At 53.6% G+C, this 27354-nt stretch overlaps 1 protein-coding gene across 2 annotated transcripts; it reads right to left on the bottom strand.

Moving 5' to 3' along the window:
• Window positions 1-10092: 10092 nt before the first annotated feature.
• Window positions 10093-18043, bottom strand: FGF8 (fibroblast growth factor 8). Of its 2 annotated transcripts, none has more exons than XM_031053855.1 (4): window positions 17997-18043; window positions 15803-15983; window positions 11531-11637; window positions 10093-10467 (listed from the first exon to the last, which is right to left on the bottom strand). In XM_031053855.1, exons 1-4 carry the CDS (start codon window positions 18027-18029, stop codon window positions 10180-10182), a joined length of 609 nt encoding a protein of 202 aa, XP_030909715.1. In that variant the 5' UTR covers window positions 18030-18043; the 3' UTR covers window positions 10093-10179. The 2 variants fall into 2 exon arrangements, with proteins under 2 accessions (XP_030909715.1, XP_030909716.1); XM_031053856.1 differs by having other exon boundaries at window positions 15803-15887; window positions 17997-18027.
• Between the last annotated feature and the right edge of the window lie 9311 nt (window positions 18044-27354).

The raw sequence follows: 27354 nt of genomic DNA, 5'->3' as shown, positions 1-27354 counted from the left end.
GGGGAAGCAGCCAGCTCTTGAAACTGATTCTGTCAGGAGCTTTGAGTGCATGAAAGACCCCCATGCCCATTGCTGTCCCTGTGCGGCTTAGTGTAGGCGAATTGCAGTTATGAGCTTTGGGGATAATTAGGTCAAACCAACCTCTATCCACATGTGAACTTATCCAGAGTGATTCTAGTGAAGTCAGAGGAATGACTGTGGCTTTACCCATCACAACTGAGAGCAAAAATAACTCAGACTTCACCAACTGAACATTTGAACAACCAGATACGGAGCCCTCCTGGGCAAGCATGAGACTCTGGGTTTCAGGATTCATTATAAAATAAATGCCATCTTTGCTTTAGAGATGTGCTGTAGCCTTTGCAGCAGGAAACAGGGAACAGGAGACTAACCATGCCTTAGCTGCACCTCCTGCAGGGACCATCCATGCCTTTCTTCTTCAAAACAGACTAGAGTTACAGCAGCCCTGACCAAATGAGGGTTATAGCTCCACAGTCAGCTCCAACTGCTCTGCAAGTCCCTGCAAGAACCTCTTGGAAGACACCACCCTGAACAGAGAGATACCACTCCAGTTGGTGGCCACTGCATCATTTCTCCTCCCAGGATCCTGGATACAAGCAAACCAACACCAGACTCCGTGGCCAGATACTGCAGCCAAAACACTTGGCTGCACTTCACAAGAGATGTTGACAGATGGGAATCAGCTTTAAAAAATCCCTACAAAAGCTTGGAGAGAGGTGGGAAACACACTTGCACTGCCTACAGAAGCTTGGTGAGGTTGGACACGGCACTGTAAGCTGGAAGAGTGCAAGAGCCAGAGCCATGAGATGAAGTTAGGCAGTTTCAAACAAAAAATACCAAATAACACTGCAATGTAGAGTCCCTGTGGGATTACTTCCTTCCTTTCCTCAGACAAGGACTATGGCTTTCACCCAGAAGGCACTGAGCAGAATCCTTTCATCTGAGTACTGCAGAAGACTGGGACGGACATGCACAGTAATCCCCATGATGTTGAAATCTGCTCATGTACAGAAACAGGTTCCTTCCAGTCAGGATATGGGACAGAGTCCAACCATCAGTCAGAACTGGGGGTTTGGACATGAGGCTTTCAAAAAGATCAGGTTTGTGGTTTTGTGCTTCATTTATAGCTCAGATTATTGCATGTGTACATTGCTTCCCCCATTGGACCACTTCCATACCTTTGCTTGGCCTCTTGCAGATTGATTCAGCTGATTCACTGCTCTGTCAGGATTTCTTTCAGAGCTTCATCCTTCTGCGCACTGATTCCCCCACTCCTTCTCTAAAATGGGGCTATGCCACTTGCTTTCAGCTCCATCTGGGAGGTCCTCAGGGCTCAGTGTGCCTGTGCAGAGCCGAGACCAGCATCAGCTGCTGTGGCACAAAGTATAAGGAGGAATGAGGATGTGAGACTGATGAAATTATCCTGGTGAGTCTGTGCTGCTTCTCTTGCTGAATTCTCTGCTGAGGGTTTGGCTCCGTTTGTGTTGGCTGCTGAAAGCTAAGCCAGCTTGATGATGATGGAGCGGTTTTGATGTCTAAAAAGAGCCCCCAACAAAACCAACCATTTCTGTTTATAACTGACCTTCTCCGTTATACAGAAAAGGTCTGAGCAGCCAGAGCTCACCCAGCTCCTCTCTGGAGCTCACCTTCCAGAGAGGCAGCAGTCACCACCTCTTGGAGGGATGCATTTAGCAACAACCAGGGGAGAATGAGACACTCAGAAGATGTGTGGACCAGGATTGCTGCATTCAGCCCAGTTAGATATACAAGCTGCAAATAAAACATTTGCTGACAGACCTGAGGTGTGGGCAAACGGAGGTGTCAGATCTCCTGCTTACCCCAAACTTCTAATTTTCCCCCTTGAGAGAATCAATTTTTCCTTGTATGGACCAGAGGGAGAAACCCTGTCCAGCCCAACACAGGGGGAGTCCCAGCTGAAACCCAGCATTCCCAGCTTCCTCGATAAGGGCAGCAAGATAATTCCAACGAGGAAAAGTGCAGAGCTACTTTTAACAGGTATTTGATGAAGTCAGCAAGTTTGTCCTGTTTGCACAAGGAATACCTAATACAGCTAACTACAGAAAACACGCACCATGCTGGGGTATTTACTAGAGGTGGGATGCCTGCACCTCCCAAGAAAGGACAGCAAAAGCATGGCACCAGAGAGAACCAGACCTTGGAGGAACAGTGCAGGAATGTCTTTGAAACATCTACGTGGGTCTTAGGTGCCTGTGTCCTGCAGAAAGCACCATGACTCATCTTCAGAAACAGAGCTCAGGCTGCCAGTGCTGACGCCCTGGCAGGACCATGGGTCCCTGAGTGTCCTCAAAAACATGAGGATGGGGTGTTGTATGCAAGGCACTCACTCCTTGCCCTGCACCGCTCTGCTACCCAGCACTATTGGAGCTTGCATTTCACAAGGTCAATCTCTGCAGTGCATCCTCTGCATTTTCAAAGTCTTTCCCTAACAGGTGTCTGTCTCCCTCCCCTCTGTACATGCTGCAGCTTGAATCGGCCACTTTGATCAGGGGGAAAACATCCCGGGGGGAAAAAGCTCTTGATGTAGCACAAGCAATGTGTTCAAACCAGCCTGCCAGTGGACAGCAGAGAACCAGGGCCTGAAACAGTGGAGAGAAATGGATGAAGACCTGACCAGTGATCTTAAACAAAACCCTGCCTGAATCCTGGGACTCAAAGAGTATTTTACAGCTTTCACAGAGATACTCACATCTGCAGATGAGTCTGCACTGCCTACCAGCAGAGAGATGCCAGCATCCTTGGCTTCTCTGGAGGCATCCCCAGGCTTGCATATGCTGATGGGAACTGCTTCCCATATACAAGCTCCCAGCAGGCTGTGTAGATGGAAACAGCCCAGGTGACTTGTGGAAACACCTGAGCATCCAAACAAATTAGACGAACTAATCTTTGAAGGTTTACTGCTGGAACAGTAACTATGGAAGAGAGCTGGACATCAAACAGTTCCCATCCAGGGGGCTTTGAATGCCGTGATGCTGGATGAGTACAAGTGGCTGCATTGCAAGGAATTGTGGCTGCCTCCCTGGAGGACGGTGCAGCAGCAGCACTAGCATCCTAGCTGCGAATTCAACCTAACACACCCTAACAACCCATGCTTTGATCAAAATGGATTGAAATCCTGGTCATCACCTTGCCTGCTCTACTGCTGTGGGACAGCTCAAATGTTTGTCTGAGCCAGATGCGTTCACAGAGTCTTGGCTTTAATGGCATTTTGTGAAACAGGTTGGCTCCTCCACTGCAGCCCCAACTGCTGAGAAATCAATCATTACCAGCAGTAAGCTATTTGATGGTTAACAGCCTGAACCGAAGCCAAACTGGTTGTTAATTGGGCTAACAACTGATTTCAAGGGGTTGTTTTGCAGGGCCCAACACTCCCAGCAATTGACTTGGAGTTGTAACTAGCAGCCAGGCGGCAATTAACAGAGCCCAGGGAAATTCGCAGGCCATTACCAAAGGGCCGGCTCCCAGCTGGGCATCTGCTTCTCACGGGGCCATGGGGAGAGCAGCCACATCATCAGTGGACAAGTACAGCCAGCACTCAAGGTCCCACTTCACATCTCAGCCAAGTTTTCCTGTCGATGTACAGCCTTGGTCTCATCATCCAGCGTTTCAGCTGCTCCAGGACTTGTTTTGATTTGTTCGGTGGATATTTTTATGTTGCAGTTGGAGTTTCCCCCATGTTTGCTATGGACTTCCACAGGGACACCTTCCAGCCCTTCAGATCCCTTCCCAAGACTCTCTTTTGCTGAGGGAGCAAGTAGATCTGCGGATAAGTCTGTCTTGCCAGCTTATGCCACCTGCTACAGCTGGCCATATAAAACAGCATGTCTTTGGGACAAGGGTTGCTGTTTACTCTGCAAGCAGCTCATAAAAGAGGAGATTCCAGCCACCAAGATGTGCTACTACAGCAGAAAGGGTTGGCAAAATAATCACAGCAATAGCGAGGCTGAGATTTTCCTTCTTCTGCTGCAATTAAATCTGTAAGGGGGGGGGAAAGAGAGAAATTAAACCAGAAAAAGACTATTGGCCATGTCGGCAGGAGAAGTCAGCTCAGGAAGTGTGAACCCTTTACAGTGCCATGATCATGGCTGAAAGGGGCTACCCCGTGACTGAGCAGAGGATCTGAATGTGAGCAGGGACAAAGATCAGTCGTGCTCCAAACTTGGGAGGCTCTGGAAGCCCCCTCAATCCCATTGAAAGTCCACAAGGATCAAGCTCAAGCTTAGCTAAGTGGTAATACCTGGGCATGGCTGAAGCGGTTCTTTCGAACACAGCCAAGTCTCCCCCAGCCTTTGCAACTGCAGATTATATCCTGGTCATCATAAAACAGCCTGGAGGGCTAGTGCTACAGCCACTATGAACATAGGAGAGATGCTGTAAGTCACGTGAAGCCCAAGATTGTCCTGTCTGCTTCAACTACAGAACATCTAAGGTGTGTTTCATTGCAGAATAGCATAGGCTATTTATCAAGTAATCTGGAGTAATGGCTGTAATCTTCAGCCTATCCACACATGAGCCCTCTCTCATCCTCTAGCTGGCCTGGCACAGGGCCACTGGGTGGATGAACAGCTTTGCTAGAGACTGGCATCAATTTCATGCTGACTTTGACCCAGAAAGGCTACAGGTTCCCATTAACAAAGTCCCAAATACCCTTCCAACATCTCCCAAGAGCTCGTCTGCCATGCTGCTGTGTCTCCTTAGGTGCATGGGTTGTCAACATCAGAGGACACAGATTGTATGTTCTCACTCTAGAAGGAAGGCAAACAGTAGACTTGGTCATCAAAGGTCTTCTGTAGCAAAGCCACAGCAGCCACCCCAAACTGCTTACCACAGCCCTGGAGGGCAGCCTTCAGCCCCAGAGCAGACTGTGGGTATAGATCCATGAGACCCTCCGATGAAGGAGATTTCCAAGAGCAAACTTGAGGGGCTGGCCCCATGTCTAGGGGAGAGCTGTTGCTGCTGTAGGCATGCGAGAGGGGGCAGAGACATTGCAAATGGGAAGCAGGGTGGTAATGAGGAGCAGATGTGTAGGTGCTTAGAGCATCCCAGGTGCTACAGAAGTGCTAAGTGTTATTATCATGGCCAGGAAACGGACTGTGAAAACCCACTGTACTCCACATCCCCTCCCTCTGTGCCTTCTCCAGGATCTGGACCTGACTCTCCCCATCAGCCTCAGAAAAACAGGAGTCAGTCAGGAGGTGCCTTTGTCTGCCTTTGGTCAGAGGGGCTTTGAGGAACACAGAGAGACCAAGGCTCAACAGGAGTTGGGTCTGGTTCACATGTGGCCAAGAATACTTTGTGCCCTGTCACAGTGTGATGCAGTCTCCCAACACATGCAATTCCGTAGCAGTGTGGAAAGATGTTTTCCTACAGGAGACTAATTCTATGGCCACCCTGCCCAAAGTTATCCATCTCATGAGCTCCTGGACCTGGAGAGTCATTCCCTTGGGAAAACACTGAGCTCAATTCTAGTCCATTCTGCACCTCCCTCCAGGATGCTCCAGTGGCACTCGGGTGCACAGCCAGGTCTTGCTGGCACCAAGCAAGGTGTGGAGCAGTGCTGAGCCCTGGGATGTGGCCCACTGACAAGTCAGTTTGATTTGGAGTGTCTGTGTAAGTGCAGAAATATAGGATCTCCCACTGAGACCCTGAGCATCCCCTTTTCTGGTTATAAACCCCATTCCAAGGAGGGTTCTTTAGAGAGCAGCCGAGATGATCCACAAGCCGTGGCTGTCCCCCGCCCCCTCCCCAAGAGGAATTGCTCTCACACAAATGAAATGTGTGTAATTAATGGGCAGGGGGCTGGACAGGTCCGAGATGAAAGCGTTTCCTGGACTTGTCCTTCATTTGCATGGTATCAGAAGCTGTTCAGAAGGTGTGACTTTTCCCACAGGGAACCCTCAGCTCGGTGGCACAATAAAGCCAGGACTTCTTACCCAGAATTAATTAAAGGAGGGGGAGGGGGATGGCAGGGAGATGTTTGAAAGCTGAGCCTGATGCAATAAACAAACACCCCAGCCCTCCTTCCCAAGCCAGGGCATGCCAAGGGGGTCTGTACAAGCTCCAACCCTGCCACAGCATCACACAGCCCACCCAGCTCAGTGGGTACCATTCCTGAGCAGACCTCAGTTGTGAAGTGAGAGAAGGACAGAAGCGGAGACAGCATGTGCCAAAAGGTTTGCGGCTTGGTGTGCCAAGCTCTGGTGCGGTCCTTGCTCAGATAGCACAGACCCCTTGTTTTGCCAGTTTGATTTATTCTTGCCAGTCTACTGTTGCTCTGCCATAGCCACATTTAACCTGAAAACAGCCCTTCTCCCTGCCTGCTGTTACCTTGGTGTGCTTACTGCACATTTACTTCCCCATCAGATCCCATGTTGGCTGACTGGACCAGCCCCAGTCTTGTCTCACTAGGCAGACTCCCAAACATCCCTCAGCTCCAGCCTTGTCCCTGTATCCAGGTAGCATCACATGGCAAAGTCTTGTATGTGCAGGGTCAAGAATGCATTGCTGCTTGGAGCTCAGGATGGGGTAACCATCCCTGCACCAACAGCCAAGGCAGTACAGCCCCTCTCCTCCTTCATCTGCCAACACCCTCCAAGAAGCCATTGGCAGTGAGGGGACTGCAGGGTGACACTGGGAGTGGTGGTGCTAGGGACAGGCACATCTCTGTCTCAAGGCTCTTGCTGGCTTGGAGCAGGGATTTCTTCTCAAAACACTCATGTTAACAGGATGAATTGATTGAAGCAAACACCCACCTCCAAAGCCTCCCTTCCCCAGCACCCCACAATCCCCAGGGTTTTTGGGTGGCTGTGATTTTCAAGCTGGGTCCACACACTCACTGATGATGAAGGAGAAAGGAAAAGTCCCAGATTCCTGGACTGATGATTGACCCTGCACCTTCGACCAGCAGCCAGGGTTTCTTTATCTCTGGAAGAATAGCAGGTTCCAACAGGGATTGTCCCCATCTCTCTACGGGAAGCTACCAGACCTGGAGGATCACACACTCAGGATCCTGCAGGACCCAGACCACTGGGAAGAGCATGCCATGCCAGGGACTAAGCGGTATCAGTGCAGAGACAGGGTATGAGGAGCCATTAATTAATTCACTTACTCATTAACTAACTAGTAGTGAGCTCTTTAATCTCCCAAACAAAGGCAAAACAACATTTGCTGTCTGGAAGCTGAACAAATTCAAGCCATGAACAAAGCCACAACTTATAGTGCTCCCTGGCAGCATGGCCACCCAAAAACCCTTTAATGAAAAGGGGCTAATTAACCATGGACCAAGCAAGCTGGGAAAGCAGCTTCCCAGGAGCCAGGACTGGGTGCCTTTTGCAAAGGCAGGCTGTGGCAGAGCCAGTGACAGGAGTTGGGGATGGTACAGAGCTGTGCAGGACACGGAGGTGTCCATCTCCATCTCAAACCCAAAGGGTGCCGAGTACCTTCTGTTCTAGTCCTCGGCTGCACCTGGGGATGGCAGGATGGGTGAACAGCCTTACTGGAGGATGGGCACTCGTGCTGCACCCTTCCCTGCCATCATTGTCCCTGGGAAACAGATGAAAAGGGAGGAGACACCTGCTGACCTGCACGGAGCCACTCTGCTTCCCTTACCCGGAGCTGCAACCAGCACCAATTCATCCAGGTTCACAAAGCCATTAGGAAAAGCAATTAAACAAATTATTGAAAGAGAAGTACCCATTAAGGACTATCAAACACCATCTATGCCTGAGGAAAGGCTCGGAGCCATTCACTTTTAGTTCCTGTAGTCTGAAAACCACAACATGGGCTTGGCCCAGCTGTTGGCTCCAGGCTTCTGCAGACCTCGGGTCCCTCCTGGAGCAGATGGGCAAGCAATGTCCATGCTGTCCTACAGCCCAAGCAGCATCCATGAGCTGTGTGGTGCAGCAGTGATGCCCAGACACAAAGCATGGCTGAATACTCAGCCCCTGGGCTGCCCTCCTTGAAATGAATGGTATTTGTTGACAGCTCAGCCCAGCCCGCTGCATCAGCTAGGGGATGGCTCATCCTTGCACCCCACAGACAAAGGGCACCCTGAGCACTAAGCAATATCTCAGGCATCCCATAAGGATGGGTAGCACCAGCAAGACTCTCAACTTGCAAGGCTGCTCCATGTCTGCAACTTTTCTTTTCTAGACATATATAACAATGTTATTGTTGCATCTTTACCTGAGACAACTTCATTCCTGAATCCCCCATCAGCTCCTGAGAGCAAGACCCAGCACCCCAGCAGGGCTGAGCATCCACTAAAGAATGAGACCCAACAGCCTGCTTTGCACAGACACCAAGCTCATACAGACCAGAGAGGAGCAGATACCAGCTTTCTCTCTTGGAAAGCCTCATCCCATGCTTACAAATGGTGGTCAAAGCTCTGTCCCCATTCAATGGTCTTTTCCCCAGAGGGCAAGGAGGTGGCATCTGCCCATCAAACCTGGAATTTGCTGTAAGGAAAACAAGAATTTCCACAGGACTCATCTAGGTCCAAGATCTCCAGGCACCCTTTCACTTCCCATATCTCTTCCATTGGCAAGGGGCTCATGCCAAGTAGCAGCTTCAACCGAATCCTACACCTCAGTGTCCTTCTCCCCTCTGCACCCTGCCTTTCCAGCCCCAGCCCCTCCCTGGAAAGCATCAGGCTCAGTTAGACTAATACAAATTTTTAATGCACATATTAAATAAATATTTCAATCATTTCATATTCAATTTGGACACAACCAAAACAAAAATCCTTAAGGAAACAGGAAAAAAAAAACCCAAACAATCCAAAAAGGTTGGATAAATAGTCACCCCTGGTTCTGGCTCCTATCCAGTGTCTTTGTTTGCCCTCCCCTGAAGAATAATCGCTTTAACCCTTTGGAGAAAGCCACAGTTCCAGGGCAGCATGTGCAGAGCAGGGATGGTTGGGGATGTTCACTCAAGACATTAATGGTTCCTTTGGGGCTTTTTTCCCCCTAAATAGAAAATTTGGCATCTGTCAAAACAGGAGTTTTGAAAGAAAACCTCCATTCCTAGGAGGACAAGGATGGTGGTATTCCTCATTGAAGAGCAAACCTGGAAGAGGTGGTTGACAATGGAAATGGCAACCACAAACAATGTTACAACAAAACCAGCCTGAAGTGGTTCCATGGTAATTTGTAAGCTTTTAATTTTATGGATGAAAACTTCCATCTGATAAAAAAAAATATAGACAGGAAAAAATTATCAATTTTTGGTGAGTTGTTCACATTTTCCACATGGAAAAAAGAAAACACCGGTTACCAGCCCACTCTACGGCAGCCATCAGCTACTGCCTCACCTTAGTAGTTTAAAACAAATCAAATGCCAAAGATGCTCTCCTGGGTCAGAGGTACTAAGTCAGCTCAGGACCCAATCTGGGGCACCCATCACCCCGTGCTCTCCTGAGAAAAAATGAGCTGGGAGTTGTGAAGCCTGCAGCGTTTTTGGAAGGATGCCATTGGCTTCCAGCAACCCCTTGCTCAGCAGAAGAAGGAGGCGCATCTGAAGGAAGGAAAGCATCCAGTGGTCCACACGCTGGGGCATTGCAGGCAGCCCCACAGGCAGTGCCCACACATCACCCAGGCTGCAAAACCCACCTGGGAATCCTCCAACCTCTTCTGACATAAATCCCCTCCCTTCAACCGCTCCAGCTTATCCAGTAAGCATTAGTCCAGTTCACTTAAGTAGCACATCACACCCAGATTTGCATTTTCGGGTTTTCTGGTTCACTTTAAATGGTGTTATTTGTCCCCTCTAGAGCTACAAAACAAAAAGAATTACAAAATAAAGCATGACCCCAAACAGACTAGAACATACCTAAGTGAAGGGCTCTTCCCCCTTCACCAGTCTTTGAATGTTTCATTTCCTTTTAAAGCTGGAGTACAAAAATAGAGACTCTCATTTTTTTTGCCTTTTTTTTGTGTTTTTTTTTTTTGTAAAAACCAAACACCCCTCCCCCCATTATCAACAACTATAACCTGTGAGCCTCCCCCCTCTCCCCTTTTTTTTTGTTTTGTGTTTTTTTAATACCCATATGGGAAAGTCTCTACATAGAAGTCCACCAAGCTCCGAGGAGAGTCCTCCGGGAGAGGTGCAGAGGCAGGCACATCAAGGGCCTGCCCTGGAGCTGGAGTTTCTAGTCCTTTTACTTCTCCTGTTGAAGGGGTAGTTGAGGAACTCAAAGCGCCTGTGGGGCTCTGTGGTCTGGTGGCCTTTGGGAAGCCTCTTCATGAAATGCACCTCCCGCTGGTGCTGCCGGGTCTTGGAGCCCTTGCGCGGGCGGCCCTTGCGGGTGAAGGCCATGTACCAGCCCTCGTACTTGGCGTTCTGCAGCGCCGTGTAGTTGTTCTCCAGGACGATCTCCGTGAAGACGCAGTCCTTGCCTTTGCCATTGCTCTGAGGAGGGGACAGAGGGGGATGTTTGAGCAATGGGTGCTTGATCAGAGGGGTTTCTCTCTCCCTCGAGCTGGATTGACCAGTGTGGTAGCAAGGTTTGCAGTCCTGGTGGGCAGCCGAGGGCTCAGTTTTCCCACCACTTCTAAAAGGCACTATTGACCAGAATCTGCTTTTCCTCAGAAAACTACAGGAAGCAGGCACTGGCATCAGCAGATGCTGCTCATTGCAGCTCGCATCCCCATCATGATGCCAGCACTGGGCTGCAAGCCCAAATGCAGCTTCTCCCAGCCTTCACTTCCACTGCACCTATACAGTGGGATCTTTGCCCACTCCTATCGTGTCCCCATCCATGCCAGGGGCTTGATTCCCTTGAAGCATGACCATAAGCAAAGTCTACATCGCAGTGGCAATTCACTCATCCATCCTAACCCCTCTGCAGTCTTCAATACAGGAGGGGCATCAAGGGGCTGGAAAAGTGATGTGTGGTCTATGAGGACAATGCCCACAGATGCAGGTGGCAGGTTGCACAAAGGCAGTTGAGGGCTGAGCTCCTCCCCATTACAGGCACCAGCAGGACCAGGGAGGGAACGCGAGTCAACCAGCCTCAGGAAAGGAGCTGCTATGGAAAAACCTCCCAGACAATCGCTGTCCCAGCAGGATGCTACACATCCAGCCCCTTCTGCTCCTGAGGAGGGTGCATGGAGGCTCAGAGGGAGCGTGACTAACCGCCCGGCCTTGGGGCCAGCCCCACGGAGCATCTTAACATTCCTGGCACTTGTACCATGTAATCAGGGAGAATAGCCCAGCAATCTGCCTATTTGTTAGGGGAGATCCAAGGAATGCTCCCCACACAGTACCCGCCCGCCTCCCTCACTCCTGCCCTTCCCTCCTGCTGCCCAGGCTGCAGGACAGCTCATGCTCTGCCCTCCAAATGGGTGTTATGGCTGAGCTTCCCACACCCCCATCTTGCCTCTCCATTGATGGGTTCCGTATCCCTCTCCCTGCAACACTTTCTCAGTGTCCATAGCACTTCCCCAGCTTGCCCTCGACCCCAGGACCCTACCTTGCCAATCAGCTTCCCCTTCTTGTTCATGCAGATGTAGAAACCTGTGGCTGCCCCCTTGATGCGCACGCGGCTCCCAAAAGTGTCTGTCTCCACGATGAGCTTGGCTGGGGAGAGCAGTGGGAAGAAAGAGAAAGGTTGATCAGAAGGGCTCTGGGATGGGGCAGACACAGGAATGGAGACCCCAGCATTGTACCCTGACACGGGGCACTACGGGCACATGCTCTCTGGTGAATGCCTCAGAGAGAGCCCTAAAAATCAGAGCACCAGGTAAAGAGCCACCCTCAGCCCTTCTACCCCACCACTGTGTCCCTGCGTGACCTTGGTCACATCCCGTTGCCACCCTGAGCCTTGCTGGAGAGGGAATAGCTCTGCCTCGCCTCACTCTGTAAGGCTCAGGGGCTCGGGTGCCACAAAGATGTCACCGAAGGGAGGCAGGGCTGTGAGCAGGGCACGCACCAGACAGTGGAGAGCAAGGCAGCTGTGCTGCAAACCAAGGCAGCAAGGAGGCAGGCACCCTCTGGAAAAGCACAGCGTGCTGCCAGCTGTCCCCATCCCAAGGGACACCGCTCCACGTCTCCCTGCCGGGGCAGGGCTGCAGGAGGAGCAGTGACTTTGCAGCTGGCAGGGGAGGCGTGAAGGGTACGGCCATCCTTTTAATGCCTTTCACCTTTGCACGAGTCGAGAGGGCGTATTGATTTGGTCTCGTTTTTTAATGGAGGCATCGATCGACTTCCGAAGGAGCTATGCAAATCGCCGGGTCGATGGGCTGCCTATAAATAGACCTGTCACCTTCCCTCCCTGCCTTCGCCCTGGGAACCTGAGCCCTGAAGCCCATCCATCCCCAGGGAAGGGGGAGGATGGGGACAGGACATCCTTCTCTCCAGTCCTGCAGCTGCTGTCCCCAGAGCCAGCTCCTGTCCCCAGGGCAAGCCCCAGTGAGGATGGAGGCTACCCGTTCTCACTTCAAAAGGGCTGTGCCAAGCATTACTGATGGAACTGAAAAGCCAGCCAGGACTGTTCTATCACAACACCATCACCTCTTGCCCAGCATCAGCCGTAAGCTGTTAATGTGCCACAAGTGAAATTTGGCAAAGAAGTCAGAGCACAGCCTGCAGAGCTTCCAAGTCTATAGCCTTATTATGGGAATAAGCCCACTGATGCCTTATTTGTCCTTCCCAATCTCTGCACAAGGGCTGCTTGGCTCCCCAGAACTGTGATCTGCCATGACTTGCACATCTCTACCCCAGAATGCTCAGCCACTGGACAGCCCCAGTGAGGGCAGCAATGTGGCTCTGGAGCAGGTGGCTTTGCAGGAGGATGCTTTGAATAGAAGTAGGCTGTGGGCACATGCACAAGCTAAAATGAGCCTAAATCACACTCAGAGAGAAGCAAACTGAATTCTCTGTCTCTATGATGCTCTGATACTGCACCCTTCATGTCACAGGCACTGCTGAGGTCAATAGCACGAAGGCTGAGGGCACTGCTGGCAGCAGCTGAGTTGAGCAATGGAAAGGGCATTCTAAAATTTGCTGGGGCCAACTGATTTGGTGCTGCTGGGCAAGCCAGGCTCGATGCACACACAGGCACCCTCTTCCCACACTCCCTCCTTGCCAATGTCACACTTCAGCATCTCTCATCCCCAAACTGCCCTGTGCCCAGAGCCAGGCACAGACTGGACTCAGAACTGAGACCTTTAGGATGAGCTAACTCTAGGCTGTGCCACACCAGCACCAACAGCCAGAGCCTGGCATGCACCCAGCGTCCCCAGAACCAACCATGGGAGCTGCAGCGCTCTGCAAACGAAGCACTGCGAGAGTGACCCCCTATTTATCTATATTGGGGAAAGGGGGGGGGGGGGAATTGATCACGGAGGCAGTAAAAGGTTTGAGGAGAATTGATTTTTCTCTCCGAGACAGAAAGAGTGAGGAGGGAGGGACAGAGGAGGGTGGGAGGGAGCGGGGAGGCCCCAGTGAGCACAAAACCCTCCTTTAAAGATGCACATCCCATCTCTTTTGGCCTTTTTCTTTTTTTCCTCCTTTTTCCCTCTTCAAAGAGCAGCTGTGATTTACAGCCCCCGGCCGGGTTTGCTGCCCTGCACGAGCTCAGCCAGCATGTTCTGTCACCACCAGCCATGGAGGACAAGGACAACCTGTCCTCAGGGACCTGCACCCCTAGATTCATGCAGGCAACCCATGAACCCTGCAAATCCCATTCCCAGCCTGCGGAAAAGCCGGGGTGCAGATGAAACCAGCAAGTCAGCAGCGACCTGTGCCAGCATTCCCAGCCGCTCACAGGGATTCAGTCCAGGCTGTGGCCAGTGGTTTGCTCAGTTCAAGCACGGCCCAGGAGGGATGCGCTGGGCTGCACCGGCTGCCCACCTTCCCTTAGAATTAAAAAGTCAATCACATATTGACAATTAAGACAGATAACAGAGAACACCGGACTCCATGTTAAGTCGGCTGTAAAAATGTCAGTGTGGGGAAAGGGGTCATCTGCAAAAATAAATCAAGCCCTTTTACACGCCCACCCCCAAAAATGAGATAAAAAAAGCAGAAGGAAGGGCTCGGGGAGGGGGTTCTGCTGCAGAAGTGCATTTCTAAATAACATTTTGGGGCAGTTTTCTTATTATTTTATTCCTTTTTTTTGGGGGGGGGGGGGGGGGCAGGGAGCTGAACATTTTCAATTCTATTCTTTCCCTTAAGTGACAGATTTATCCCAGTAAAATTATGTTTCATGCTCAAACTTTGAAGGGAAAGTGGCTACGTAAATACTGAAAAAATGCAGCGAGACACACTTGATCCCCCAACTGGACTGTGAAGAGGAGAAAGTATTCAGGAAATGTTAAAAAAGGTGAAAGTAAGAAGCGTTTTAATAGTTCTTCCAGACATGGGGGCCTCCCTAGAGATTCATATAGAACAATCCTGAACCTCTATTTTAACATTTACAGACTTGCAACTCTTCTAAAACTTTACATCTGAAAAACTGCTTGTTCTCTTTCTGGTTTAGATCAGTCTTCATTTTCCTCCTTAGCTCTTCAAATGCTTAACCTTTCTTTATTACGTTTTAATAGAGTTTTTCAAGCCACCACCAGTCCCCTCCTCCTGGCCTTATTTAAACCTCATCGTTACTTAAATATGCACTAACTGCTTTTTAAAATCCAAGCATTACAGATCTAAAACAAGATGGGATGTTGTTTTTTTTTTTTGCTTGGAAAATTAGCTAATGCCCTTTCAAGCCAGAGCTGCTCCAGGGTGGGAATAATTCATTTGGAAAATTAATGCTGAATGTATGGAATACCATACAGACACTGCGTGTGCACTGCTTGTGTCCAGTGTGAAATTTTCAGCAAAGCGAAAGAAAACACCCACAAAAAACAGAAGAGGAAGGAAGAAAAGTGTTTCTACTGATGTCCCCAAGCAAGAAAGGGAAATTGCAGCTAATACCAAAGAAAAACAGTCATGATTCCTACATAGGACACACACGAGCGCTACATAGTGCACTGATCCAGGTGCAGAATCAGGCCTCCCACAGCCTGCCCAGCAGCTCTCTGGCCCCGCTGACCCCAGTGCAGTGTTTGACCATCCCAATGTGTCATTAGCACATGCTACCAAAGTATTTGGGCTTCGAGTGTCCCCAGCAGAAGGATTGGTCCCCTTGCCCAGGGCCATGGCATAATGCAAGTTTTGCGCTTGCAGAGCCCCTCTGCTTTGTCTCCACAGCATCATCACCCGCAGCCAACTGTCTCGATGACCCTCTGTTTGGAATTTGTTTTGAGAAGGGAAAGGTGGAGGGGACATATTGGGAAAATGATGCCACTTTGGACAATGTTAGTTTTGGGAAGGCTTCCAAAGCAACTGCACACCCCTCCCCCCTGCCTTTTCTTTTTCAACTTTCCTATCTATTTCTTTTCCAAAAGGAAGTCTCAGAGATTCCCAGCCTTGCAAAGAGCTGGGCTGAAACGACCGATGCTGCTCATCACACCACAGCCCCGAGCCCTCAGAGTCAGGTGCAAACCAAGAATGAAACAGAAAGCAGCAGAGCCCATCCCACAGACACCGGTCCCTTCCTTCAGCACAGAGAACCTGCCCTCACCTTGAATCACAGAGCCGCTGATCGCTGACCCCTATGTTCTCCCTTTACAAGCCCCCACAAGCCGAACGATTTTAATGATTTCTGGCTAACAAACAGGACGGAAATCATCAATCGCCACGCTGGGCTGCGAGCACCACCCCAGCTCCCCCCCTGCCCGCCCCCATCGCGCGTCCTTACCGTGCACGTCCCCATCCTCTGCCATCGCATTGATTTTCTTGTTGTCCAAGATCTGCACATGTTTCCCGCTGGTCCGGCTGTACAGCTGGTAGGTACGGACGAGCCGCCGGCTGAGCTGGTCCGTCACCAGGCTCTGCTCCCTCACATGCTGTGTAAAATTAGGTGGGGACTGAACAGTTACCTTTAGGAAATTAAAAAATATACGACACACCATTATAATCTCTACTCCTCAGAGGGGCAAATGGGCTGAGCCGAGATCACCGGCCTCCAGCCGGGCTTTGCAGGGAGGCACGGAGCCAGGACAACAGTGCTACCTGCACCAGCAAAGCCTCCCAGGGAGAAGGAGCGTTAAGCTCTGGACACAGCAACCAGAGACCTTTACAGAGCTGTACCCACTACAGACATGCCTTAAGTAGTAGGATTCAAGTGACTTGGAAGCATGGCAGAGCTTAGTGACCCCAGGGCTCAGTGGGTGCCAGCTGGCACTAGGGTACCCAAAATGAGCATCAAAGCTTGGAGCTGGAAGGGATCAGAGGTGGCATGCAGGGTGGCACTGGGCTGCCATCCTCAAGGGGCTGGCATGTTCATTCCTCTGCAGGAGCATACTGCTGCTCAGCTGCCCCAGATACCCCAGCCTCTGCCCCATCAGTTTCAAAAGCTGTCTTTCCTCTGAGTCCCAGGCTCTTTATTTGTTCCCAAATACCCCACTTATTAAGCTCCTTATATACAGAGAAGATAGAGATACAAGGTATAACAATGACAAGAAAACCATGCCCCTGCCCAGGTATTTTGTGGCTTAATAACGCAAAGATACCAACGTGCTAGCCATGCAAACACATGCCCTATCCACAGCCAGCTGCTTGGTGCCAGCAGCCCTGAGCCCAACCCCTCCAGACCCGACACTGCTGCTCCTGGGCTTTAAATGCTTTTCATGAGCAGCCAAATCTGCCCACCCACCCCCCCCCCCCCCCCCCCCCAGCTCTGGCTCACGGGCTTGCACAGAAGTCTTTTTCCCCTCCTCGTCCCAAATCCCTCTTTTAAGTCTGGAAAGTTTCGCTGCTCCCTGACATTTATAAAGATGTATTCTGAGCAAATGTTAGGAGATAGCTCCTTTCAACATCAGAAGGCTGGGACTACCCCCCGCCACCCCCACGTCAAATGGGAAGGTTTCCTCCCGTCTTAAACAACAACAGAAAACCCCAATAAAAGCAAAAGCCACTGCTCTCCCAAAGCTGGCTTTATAGAGATATCTCCCCTTGACAATGTCATCTCTCTGCCTCCTCTTCTGCCTGTGCATGTGTGTTTCCTATAGACGGGTTTTGGATAATGCAGCAGGATTCTCTCCGCGGCTCTGATGAGGGTACCATGTGGAGGAGAGGTCATTAGCCATGCTGCTATTTGGTCTCCATCTCATACTCCAAAATATTACAGCTATGTTTTTATACAACTGCACACTCCCAGCGCTTCATTCCCTTTGCTTTTCGGATGGAAACTTGATAATTTTTTTCCCCCAAGCTTCCAGGAAAATATAAAGAAGCAGCTTATTGGGGATTTTAAACAAAGCTTCTGCACCTGTGATCTCGGGGGAAAGGGGACTTCACCCCAGTTTGAAGGTACACTGCTCCCAGCGACGGGTCCCAGCGACTGGTATGCTGGTGTCGTACAAGCTCTGCCCGGGCTGTTTAATCTATTCATGACACTTGTATCTCTGGCGATACGAACCAGCGATGCTGAGCTCGGACAATTTTAAGCTGGATCGGAACCTGCGCCTTTTAGTGAGGTTTTGGTAGGGGTTCTTTTCCCCTTTTAAACTATTCCTTACTTCTGGGATGAAGCAGTACAGGAGAAAAATGCCACAACAGACAAGAGGAACGGGGACATCCACAGTGCCACTTAGAGCTGGAGCGGACGAGACTTAAATCTGCTTAAAAATAACCCTGCGCAATTCCTTGAACCCCCGGGTGCTCTCTGCCTCGCAGCCCGCGTCCTCCGCACCTTATTTTGCGTCTCGGGGGCTCGCCCCTCGGCCTCGGCTTTTTACAGTCTAGCCACTTTTGTCTCCTGGGTTTTCAGCCTTTCCTCCTCCTTCCCTCCCTCCGTCCCTCCCTGCCGAGCCCAGGGCGCTCGGCGGCAGCGGCCGGGCACCCTCCATCCCCGGCGGCGAACAAAGCCGGGCTGCCCGGCGGGCACTTACCTGGGCTTGCAGGCAGAGGACGAACAAGTGCATTAACCTGGGAGGGGGAAGAGAGAAAGCAGTAGAGAGGTGTGAACCGGAGCCGGGGGCTGGCTGCTGGCCCGGGGCGGGAAGGCTGGGGCTGCCGGTACTCACACGTAGCTGAAGAGCGAGGAGCAGGGGTCCATCGCGGCTCCGGTGCGGGGCCGGGAGTCCGGGGCCCGGCGGCGGCGGGGAGCGCCCGGGGGGCGCGGCGCGGCTCTGCCTCGGCTCCTCTCGCCCTGCGGCGCGTCCTCGCCCCGAGGAAAGGAGGGCACAAGCTGCTACAGAGGGGTAAGGTCCCCGCCAGCCCGCCCGCCCGCCCAGCCCCCGGGGCGCACGGCCGGCAGCCCACCGCCGCGGGGTGCCCCCCGCCCCGCTCCGCGGCCCCGCTGCCGCCCCGGGAGCCGGCGAGGCCGGTCCGCAGCCCCGACGGTGGGGCGGGCGCAGCCGGGGGACGGCCGCCGCAGCCGCACGGCGAAGCCCGTCCGGACCGCCGGCCCCGCTCCCCGCCCCAGCCCGGCGGTACCTGCCGAGCGGAGGGGCGGCGGGCCAGGTGTCGCTGGGCTCGGGGCTGGCACTAAGGGCCGGGCTCCGCGGCCAGCTGCCCGCGGGACGCCCTCCCCGCCCCGTGCCTCAGTTTCTCCATCCGTAAAGCGAGGTTTAAGGGCTTGGGAGGGAGGGGAAGAAAGGGGCGGCGGGACCGCGGTTCCCTCTCTGCGGGTTAGCTGCTCCGCGGGCTCGTTGTGGATTGGGACCGAGCGGGTGAGCCCTCCCGGGACGTGCCAGACGTTAAAAGGATTACCGGGGGGATGGAGGAGTTTCGAGGGGGAGCGAGGCTGAGTAAATACCGCAGCCGGGGCGGGGAACGGGCAGCGGGACCCCCCCTGCGCATCCCCGCCGGGCGCTTACCTGGTGGGGCGGGCGGGAGCCCTTAGGGCCGGCGGTGCGGGGCCATGGGGCCGGGCGGCAGCGGCGGCGGGACGGGGCTCAGCCCCGCAGCCCGGGCAGGGCCGCCGAGGGCTGCATTGTTCCGGCGAGCCCCGGCGCTCCCTGCCCCGCCACCTGTTGCGCACCGGGGCGGGGGCTGCAGCGGGGTTGCGGCGGGCGGCCCCCGGGGCCGGTACCTGGCCGGGGCCGGCGCCGCCTGCTCGGCGCTGAGTGACAGCTGCTAATTTGCCGGCCGTGCCCCGCTGCCGGTCCCCGCGCTCCCCGCGCCCTCCTTTATCTTATCAGAGCCCATAATTACAATTGCTATTTTGTTTCCTCGAATCAGCAATCAGCGCTATCTGCCGCCGCTGGAGAGGCAGCTCCTGTCAGCCGGCCTGAGTGACAGAGCGGCGGGCTGCACCGCCGCACACGCACACAGCTCTGCACACGCCTGTGCAGCCCTCCTGCACACCCATGCATGCACGCAGCCCTCACACGCGCACTGTGCAGACCTTCCCTGCACGCACATGCAGCCTTTTCCATTCAGCGTTCTTCATCACATTCACACCCCTCACACACACGGACCCCCAATACACATGCAGCACTTTGCAGCCTCCAGCACAGACACACATGCTCCTCTTTGCTTTCCCTTACCCCCAAAACATACCCCCCTCACCTAGCACACATAGGCACATGCCAGCTGCAGTCACAGGACATTTCTGTCTCTCACACATGCGCTGACATACAGCTCACATTTTCCTCCTTGTTCTGGCACCCGGCAGCCCCAGACACGTGCCCTGGGCCTCTGCCCACTGCACACTCTGCGTTTCACCCCAAAACACTGCCTACAGTCACCTCCCAGGATGGATCTCTCAGGGATGCTGAGGGTCTCACCTGATCTTGCACAGCATTGTCACTGCGAGGGGGTGCTGCAAGCAGGCAGTGGAGCCTGGGCACTGCCCCATCCCTGGGCTGTCCTCACAGGGCTCAAGGAGAAAACTAACCCCTGCATCAGTATCCTCAGAGCTAGCACAGCACAGAGTAGGCAACTGCCTTGTTCTAGCCAAAATCTCTCATGAAATCTGTCCCTTGTGCATTTCCCTTCTCTTAGTGCAAATGGTTGGAAGGCTGTTTCTGAGGGATTTTCCTGCATGTTGGAAGAAATCTTGGGCCAAGCCTTTGGGAGCACCACAGAAACAGGGAGAATAGGTACTGAAGCTGCTCAGCTGAAGCTGAAGAGGCTCTCCATGGGAAGCACACAGTCAGCTCATCAGTCCAGCACATGCTCAGGAGAAAAACCCTCTGTGTCAGGCTGCAGGAACAGCTGATGTGCCACAGAATGGGTGAGGTGGGTCTCCATATCCACCTCTCCAGGCTGCCTAAGGAAAACCAGGCAAAACCAGAGCAGGCAGTACTTAGATATTCCCAATGCTCTAAATTCAGGCAATCCTTGCTTTTTTATATAGAAAAAAAAACAAAGGTATTTATGTACTGTCTATTTTCCAGATGCTGCTTTTTCTCACCAGTGGCAACCCCTGCTTTACCCCGGTGGCAGTGTTGGGCTGTGCATTACCCTGTATGCTGCACACCATTTTCAACACCACCATGTCCAGAACAGCCCAGGCTGCCTTAAACAGGGAGATTTATGGTGCCCTGTATGGGGTCAGAGGCAGCGACGAGCTGACAGCCCTGCGTGCCCCCTGCCCTCAGCAAACAGGCTCAAGTGCCAGTCATGGCTATAATCAAGCTGCTGCGGGATCACCCAGGGGCGGCCACACTTCTGACAGCAGATGACAGACGATGCTCCTGCCAGCCTTCCGTGGCCCACAGCCAATGTCTCCACAGCTCCCATCCACCTCACCTTTGGAAAAGGAAGACACAAGCAGGTAGGTGATGGCAGCATCACGGCTGCTGGGCTCATCCCACCTCTGCTCCTGAATTGGCTCCCTTGCAGGGAGGTTGGCTGTACAGAGGCATTTGCCTTCTTCTGTCAGTGCTTCCCCACCCACCACGGGGTCACCCATGTTTGCATCCACAATTACAACCTCCTCCCCCCCTTTTGTTTTTTAAGTAAAAACCAAACCTTTTTGGGGAAGTCTCTCTCCTGTGCAAGGCAGCACAAGGGACATCAGCTCGACTCTCAGCTCCTTTGCAGGCTATTGGAGCTAAGCCCAACGGGTGATGGTCCCCTCCATCCCCAGGCGCTGCGGCTAGATGGCTTGTCTGTCTCTCCTGCAGAGCAGAGAAACCCCAGCCTTGCACTCCTGAGACCAGCTGCTATGGAGCTGGTGGGAGAAATCCCCTCCTAGCAGAAAGACCTGGGGACCTACCGTGTCCCCAGAGCACCAGCCAGCCATCAGGCTGTGATTCCTGGAGGAAGCTACCAGCATGGTCCCATCAGGTCCCACGCTGGTGCTCCACTGTTCCATTACTTTCTTCAGCAGATAGGCTGGGATGGCACAGGAGTGTGTTACCCTCAGAGAATAGCTCATGTATTTTACATCCTTCAGGGATGTTAAATGCTGCAGATGAAACATTGAACACCAGAGATGTGAACTGCAGCCCTCTCACACCTTTTTCCATAAAGCTGAGGGTGCCACAGGGCTGCAACACCAAGAAGCAGGAGCTAAGAGAGGGACCAGGACATGCAGATGTCTGTCCCAGGCTGGCGGGGGTTCAGGCTTCCTCTCAAACCTGCCACACCTCCACTCCCTCCTTGCACCCATATAAAGCCTCTTGGCAGCTGAGAACCATAGGGGCAGTTCCTGGAGCAGCCTAAACTGCAGTGTGGCAGTGAGCAGACTGGGAGAGGATTTGAGGGGATGGAGGAGACAGCAGGAGGGCGATTGTGAGACCTTGGAGGGGGCTGCCTGTGCCACTGGACAGCAGAAACTGAAGAGAGAGCAGGGGCTGCTATGGCGGCTTCTCCCCATTCTCCTTGTGACCCTCAGCACTACATCCCACACCCAGGAACACCCCAGCACCATCCCTGCTCTCTCCCAGGATGTCCGTTTGCACATCTGCAGGATACAGACAGGTCCCAACTCCAGCTTCCAGCCTACTTCTAATGCATCATCCCTGTCTGGCCCAGCCCAGGTCAGAAGTGGTCCAAAGACAGTCCTCTCTTCCTGCAGGGCAATTCAAGCCCTTGCTCTCTGTGAGAGGTCAAAGCCAGCAAGGTGTAGCTGTTAGCAGCTCCTCCCTGAGCATCAGCCTAAAACCTCCCTCCTGGCATCAATTTCAGAAAGGCAAAGCCAAGGAAAGCAGCACAAACCCCTAGCTTTGGGGGCAATCTGTCCAAAGTGGGTGAATGGAGACAAGGGCATAGTGGGATTTCACATCACAAGATGAGGATGGAAGGATCTGTGGTGAGGAGGAGCCAGGAAAACACCCACAGGAGATTTGGCTTGAACATCTTCTTACTAGAGGAAATGATCAGTCGGAGGAGCAACCAGGACATTGCTGCCACCCGCAGAGAAGGACCGGCAGGCATAGTTCCCTGCTCCTGCCAGGCCCGGGACACAGACAGGACCACAGCGCTAATCCTGACTGATGGAGGAGAGCAGCACCTGCAACGGCACACACTGCAACACTGGGCCTGCCGGAGGGCGAGGAGATCTGCCTCTGCAGGCACACGGGGCTCTGGGACACTGCAGCGCAGCTGCCTTTGAAAGGGAACAGGCAGTGTAGGCAGTGGGGTGGCTGGCATGGGGCTGGGGTTAGCACAAAGAAGAGGACACCAGAGTACGGGTAGCACTGTCCCGCACCCAAGCATCTCCCTCCTCTGCAACACCATATGATGGAGAGCCATGAATACCAGGATCCTGTAGCACTTTACAGCCATGCCTGGAGGATGCTTGGCCACAAGGCAGGTTTTGCCCCCACCAAAATAAACATGTGGAGGCTTCCCAGCAGAGCCAGAGGGATGCTAACCCATTCCATCCTCACCCTTCCCAGCACCCCCAGCCCTGCCTGCTGATCCTTCACAAAGGGACCACAGCATTAATGGGGCGTTTCAGAAGCAACAGCAGCTCCTCCATGGCTGAGCAGCACAGAGCAGCCTGGGGCGGTCCCACCACTCACCATTAACCTGCCCCCCTCCCGAAGGGAAGGAACTTGGCCAAACCCCACCGGGATGTGTTACATGGGAATGACCTTGTCTTTGCTACCCACAGTGCCAAGGCAGCCCCGGGGCAAATGAGGAGCGGGGAGGGCAGACAGAGCCCGCTCACAATTAATTCTCCTCTCTATTCAATTACTAGCAGCAGTTTTGTGGGTGGTGGGAACTCCAGGCCAGGAGACTACCCCTGTGCTCTGGTCACAGCTCCTTGGAGCTCTGCCCACCCCTGTGCAGGACAAACCTGGTGATGTGGCCCTGTTAGGTCTCTCTGCAGCAATGTGCTCCCACAGCTTTGTTTTAGGGAACTGGGCTCCCTACTCTGCCCTTTGGAGACCATTTCATCACCTCCTGTCCCTCCTGCCCAGCAGCTTTCTAGAAATGTGGCCTCTGGTTCCATAACTTCAGGTTGAGCTCCTGGAAGTGCTGGTGTCAATATTGGCTCCATCACGCTCTGGTGACCCCGTGCTGCCTTCCCAGGCAGTGATGCTTCTGTGCATGAGAGGAGTCAAATCTAGGCTCTGCTTCCTATCCAGGCTGGGTGATTTGGAGGAGAGCTCACCACTCACATCAGCAGGGCTACCAGTATGGTAGGGGCATCCTTGGGTGGCTCAGCATATGGCAGCTCCATTCCTGGTTCCAGACAGAGCAGAAGTTCATCCAGGGCAGTCCATGGACGCACGGATAGATTTGCCATTGGTGTTACGCCTCCACCTCATGGCTACATTTGGCTCTGATGAGACCAGTGTTTTTTTCATCTCTGATACCCACACCCACTGCATGGAAGAGGCTCGGAGGTGAGCCAGGTAAAGATAACATAGGTAAAGATCTGGCACAGCCTGGCAAGGCCAAGAGCTTTGTGGAGGCACTGAAGCAGAGATGCACTTCCAGACTGCATCCATCCGTGTGGAGAGAGAATTAGGATGGCTCTGGAGCCACCCAGCTTGGGAAGGGGTCCACACGGAGTCCCACAGCAGGGCTTGAGTTGGGCAAGCCAGAAACAAAGACTGAAGGCCCCCAGTGAGGGCAGTTGATGTGGGAGCAGCTCAGCTAGAAGGTGGCATCCCCGGCCCTGCATCATTTAAACCCAAGGTCGAGCTCTTTTGTGCAAATCTGCTTGGCATCTAACGGGGGTCAATGAATGAGCAACCTGAGCAGGAATAGCCATGCCCCGTGTGCATGGGAAAGGCGTGAGACACACGGACACGTGGGTAAGGATGTGTGTGCTCATGTGTTTAGCCAGCTCCACCTAGTCCTGACCTCACTGCACAGACTAAACAGCATCTCCAAGACCTGGTCCCAGGGCATTCCCCGCTGGCACAACTTCCCCAGCACTGTGGCCCCAGCCCAAGCAGCAGCACCATCCTCTGGGTCTCCAGCCGCACGCCATCAGGCAGAGCCGGGAAGGGGGTCACAGCCAGGCTGGGTGGGAGGGGGCCACCCAGGAGGTTGGGAGCCATCACTCAGTGCCAGAGGTCACTGTCCTTTCTGTGGGACAGGCTCAGAGGCTTCTTCAGGGCCATGCAGATCTGAGGCAGAGATGCAAAATGCTGGCCCTTTGAGGCCCAGCTCCAACCTCGGCTCCCTCAGCTGGGCCAGGCAATGCGGCTTTGGTTCGGGTTCTCTTAGGAGAGGACTCCTGTTCCCCGTGTGCGGAATGGGAGGGGGGTTAAGCCTAAAACCAACAGCAGTGGCTGGGGGGGTCTGTCCATCAGCTGTAACTCTACCTTCGTTTGTTTGCTTACAGCATCCACCCAAAATGCCCATGTGTGTCTGCGGGCCCCTGTGTCAGTGGCAGCTGAACTGCTGACCCCAAGAGTTTGCAAAACACCAGGGTTATGGCCCCTTTGACATCCCAGCCCTGCAGAGCTGCAGCTCATCCTGACCCTGGCCCTGGGGAGCCAGCCCCCGCGACACCCCACATGGCTCTGGGGGGACAGGGGGAGGTGGCAGGGCCAGCAGGAATGACCTACATAGAAGTGGTGAGGTAGACATGCTCCCCATGACACCTGCTGCTCCCCCAGCTTGACTGCAGCCACTCACCTCTGTGGCTATTCCTATGGACCCCCCTGTATCCCTTGTCCAAGCCCAGCCCTCCTGCTCCAGTCAGCCCTATAGCTCCCACCCCTTGCTGGGCTGCCACAGGGGCCATGCCCTTCTCCAGCTCCCATGCCCAGGGCCATGTCTGATCTCTGTGCCACCCTGCACACCTCTGTTTTGGGAAGGTGTGGAACACGTGGTCCCAGGCATAACCACAGCCACAAGACAGCCTGTAACTTGTTTCTCCCAGGCACAAGCTATAGTAGGGGACTTTCACATCATCCTGGATCATAGTCATGGCATGCACAAGATGCACAAGCTCCCACTGTGGTGTAAACACCTGCTCCAGGGTGTACAAGGATGGGTCAGGCCTGCAGGGAGCCAGCCTAGGCACAGGAGGAACCACCCAGGGGATTCAAATGGGGCTTAAGAGCCCTCCAAAGATTCTGCTCCCACTTTTTCCTCAGTAGCCAAAATCTCATTTCCTGGGGGCCCAGCTCCATCACTAGACCATGCTGCCTTCCCCATGAACTGATCACTAAGTCTAGCAGGATAGACCTGCTGCAGACAAGATCTCTGTTTCCTGTGCTCCCCTCATCCTCTGCTCGCCAGCAACAACCATCCATATCCAGCCCCAAAAACCTGCACTGCAGCTTGGGGGTTTCCATCCCCCAAAGAGCCTGTCAGGACAGCAGGAGGAATGGAGGGAGTATGGGTTGTCCCACTGCCCCTGTGCAGAGCCATCACCAGTAAGGACACCACAGAGGCCACATCCTGCCCATCCAGCCTAAGGCTCTGCCACCGGTGGCACTGGGAACAGAGGACCACAAGGTCCCTACGCTCCCTGCAGCAGTGTGCCCCTCTGGCCAGACCCTGCCCTCCAGCTGCACCAGCCCTGGCAGGGATGTGAGGCCAGCAGAGACCACTCTGCCAGTGTGAGGGACAGCCCAGCCCAGAGCAGTTCCATTTGCACCTTGGAGGTCTCAGAGGCCAGGACCTCCATGCATCTCTGCTGCGGCTGTGGAGCAGAGCTGCTGACACCATCCTGATGTGGGGCTGCACTGGGGATGTGGGAGGGACGGAGCAGGATGGCTGCAGTGGAACCTCACCCTGCCCACCTTGCACGGGGCTCTCTATCACATCCCAACCATGTTCACTTCTAGCACATGCTTTACGTGTCTGTGAGCTCAAACCATGGCACAACCCCTGCTCCAGTGTCACCCCGTGCTCCTGCAACCCCCTCTGCTGTGCATCCACTGCAGACCATAAAGCCACAGCTGCTGCAGCGGCACCTTCATGGAGACACGCACCCCACACCTTGTATTGTGGGAAGCACTGTGAAGCTGGGGACACGTGTGTCCACTGCAAGCAGACACACTGAGCAGCTACCACAGCCTGGCCATAGCCAGCCTCCAGGGTTGGGATGTGCAGCTGGGAGCAGCCATGGTAAATCAGCCACTGGCACCCACTGTGGAGCCAAGAGCTGCCTCTTCTCCTCCTGCAGAGCGGTCGGTGGGATGAACACCAAGGCACCCTGGGGTAGGCCCAGCACATGAATAAGCATCAGCAAACAGGAATTGAGCCAGGATCCAAGTTTCAACTGCTCCATCAGACAGGGCTGCTCCCACACAGTGTTCCAGAAGCGTTCCCCTCTGCAAGGCATCTTGATGGGAAAAGGACGGGAATTATCAGCAGCCTGGCCCCTCCAGATACTGCTGCTTCCTTTTTTGGCTGCAATGCTCAGCTCTGCCCTAACCTTTAAGGTGGGATGAGGCACTAGCAGAGATACCTGTGCCCACTGCCTGGCAGGACGGGACAGGGATGGCAGAATCAGCTAACACCACAGAGAACAGGACACACATCACACTGTGTCCTGGTTTATGCTGCCATCGAGGTGCCAAGCACCCCACAGATTTCTGCCCCATCTCACAGAGCCCCTGTACCCTGTGACAATGGGGATGCATCTCCAGGGGTGTCCCACTGCTCCCCCGCAGGCCGGGCAGGGACAGTGTCACCCCAGTTCAGTGTGGGAAGCGGCAACACGGAGCTCATGGAGCAGGGGACCAGCCCCACCTACAGCACAGTTACAGTTCTCTCAGCTGCCCTGGGGCTGTGTTCCCAGCCTTGGAGATTTGAAACCCAGAGAGAAAACCATCGGGGCAGGATGGCTGGGGCATCACAAGGAAAACAGCTCCCTGGCCACACTCAACAGAGCAGCTCCACATCCTGCTCCACCATTCCTGAACAAGCAAC

The sequence above is a fragment of the Melopsittacus undulatus genome, chromosome 4 (genome assembly GCF_012275295.1).
Source record: "Melopsittacus undulatus isolate bMelUnd1 chromosome 4, bMelUnd1.mat.Z, whole genome shotgun sequence".
NCBI lineage: Eukaryota > Metazoa > Chordata > Aves > Psittaciformes > Psittaculidae > Melopsittacus > Melopsittacus undulatus.
This window is presented reverse-complemented; position numbering and strand designations above follow the sequence as displayed.

Bases quoted from the DNA above. Each gene is read 5' to 3' on its own strand.
- FGF8 (XM_031053855.1), bottom strand. From the start codon at position 18,029: ATGCACTTGTTCGTCCTCTGCCTGCAAGCCCAG. The intron at 15,984-17,996 runs GTAAGTGCCCGC...AATTTCCTAAAG, and splicing joins TCCTCTGCCTGCAAGCCCAG to GTAACTGTTCAGTCCCCACC. The intron at 11,638-15,802 runs GTAAGGACGCGC...TGCTCTCCCCAG, and splicing joins AGAGGATGGGGACGTGCACG to CCAAGCTCATCGTGGAGACA.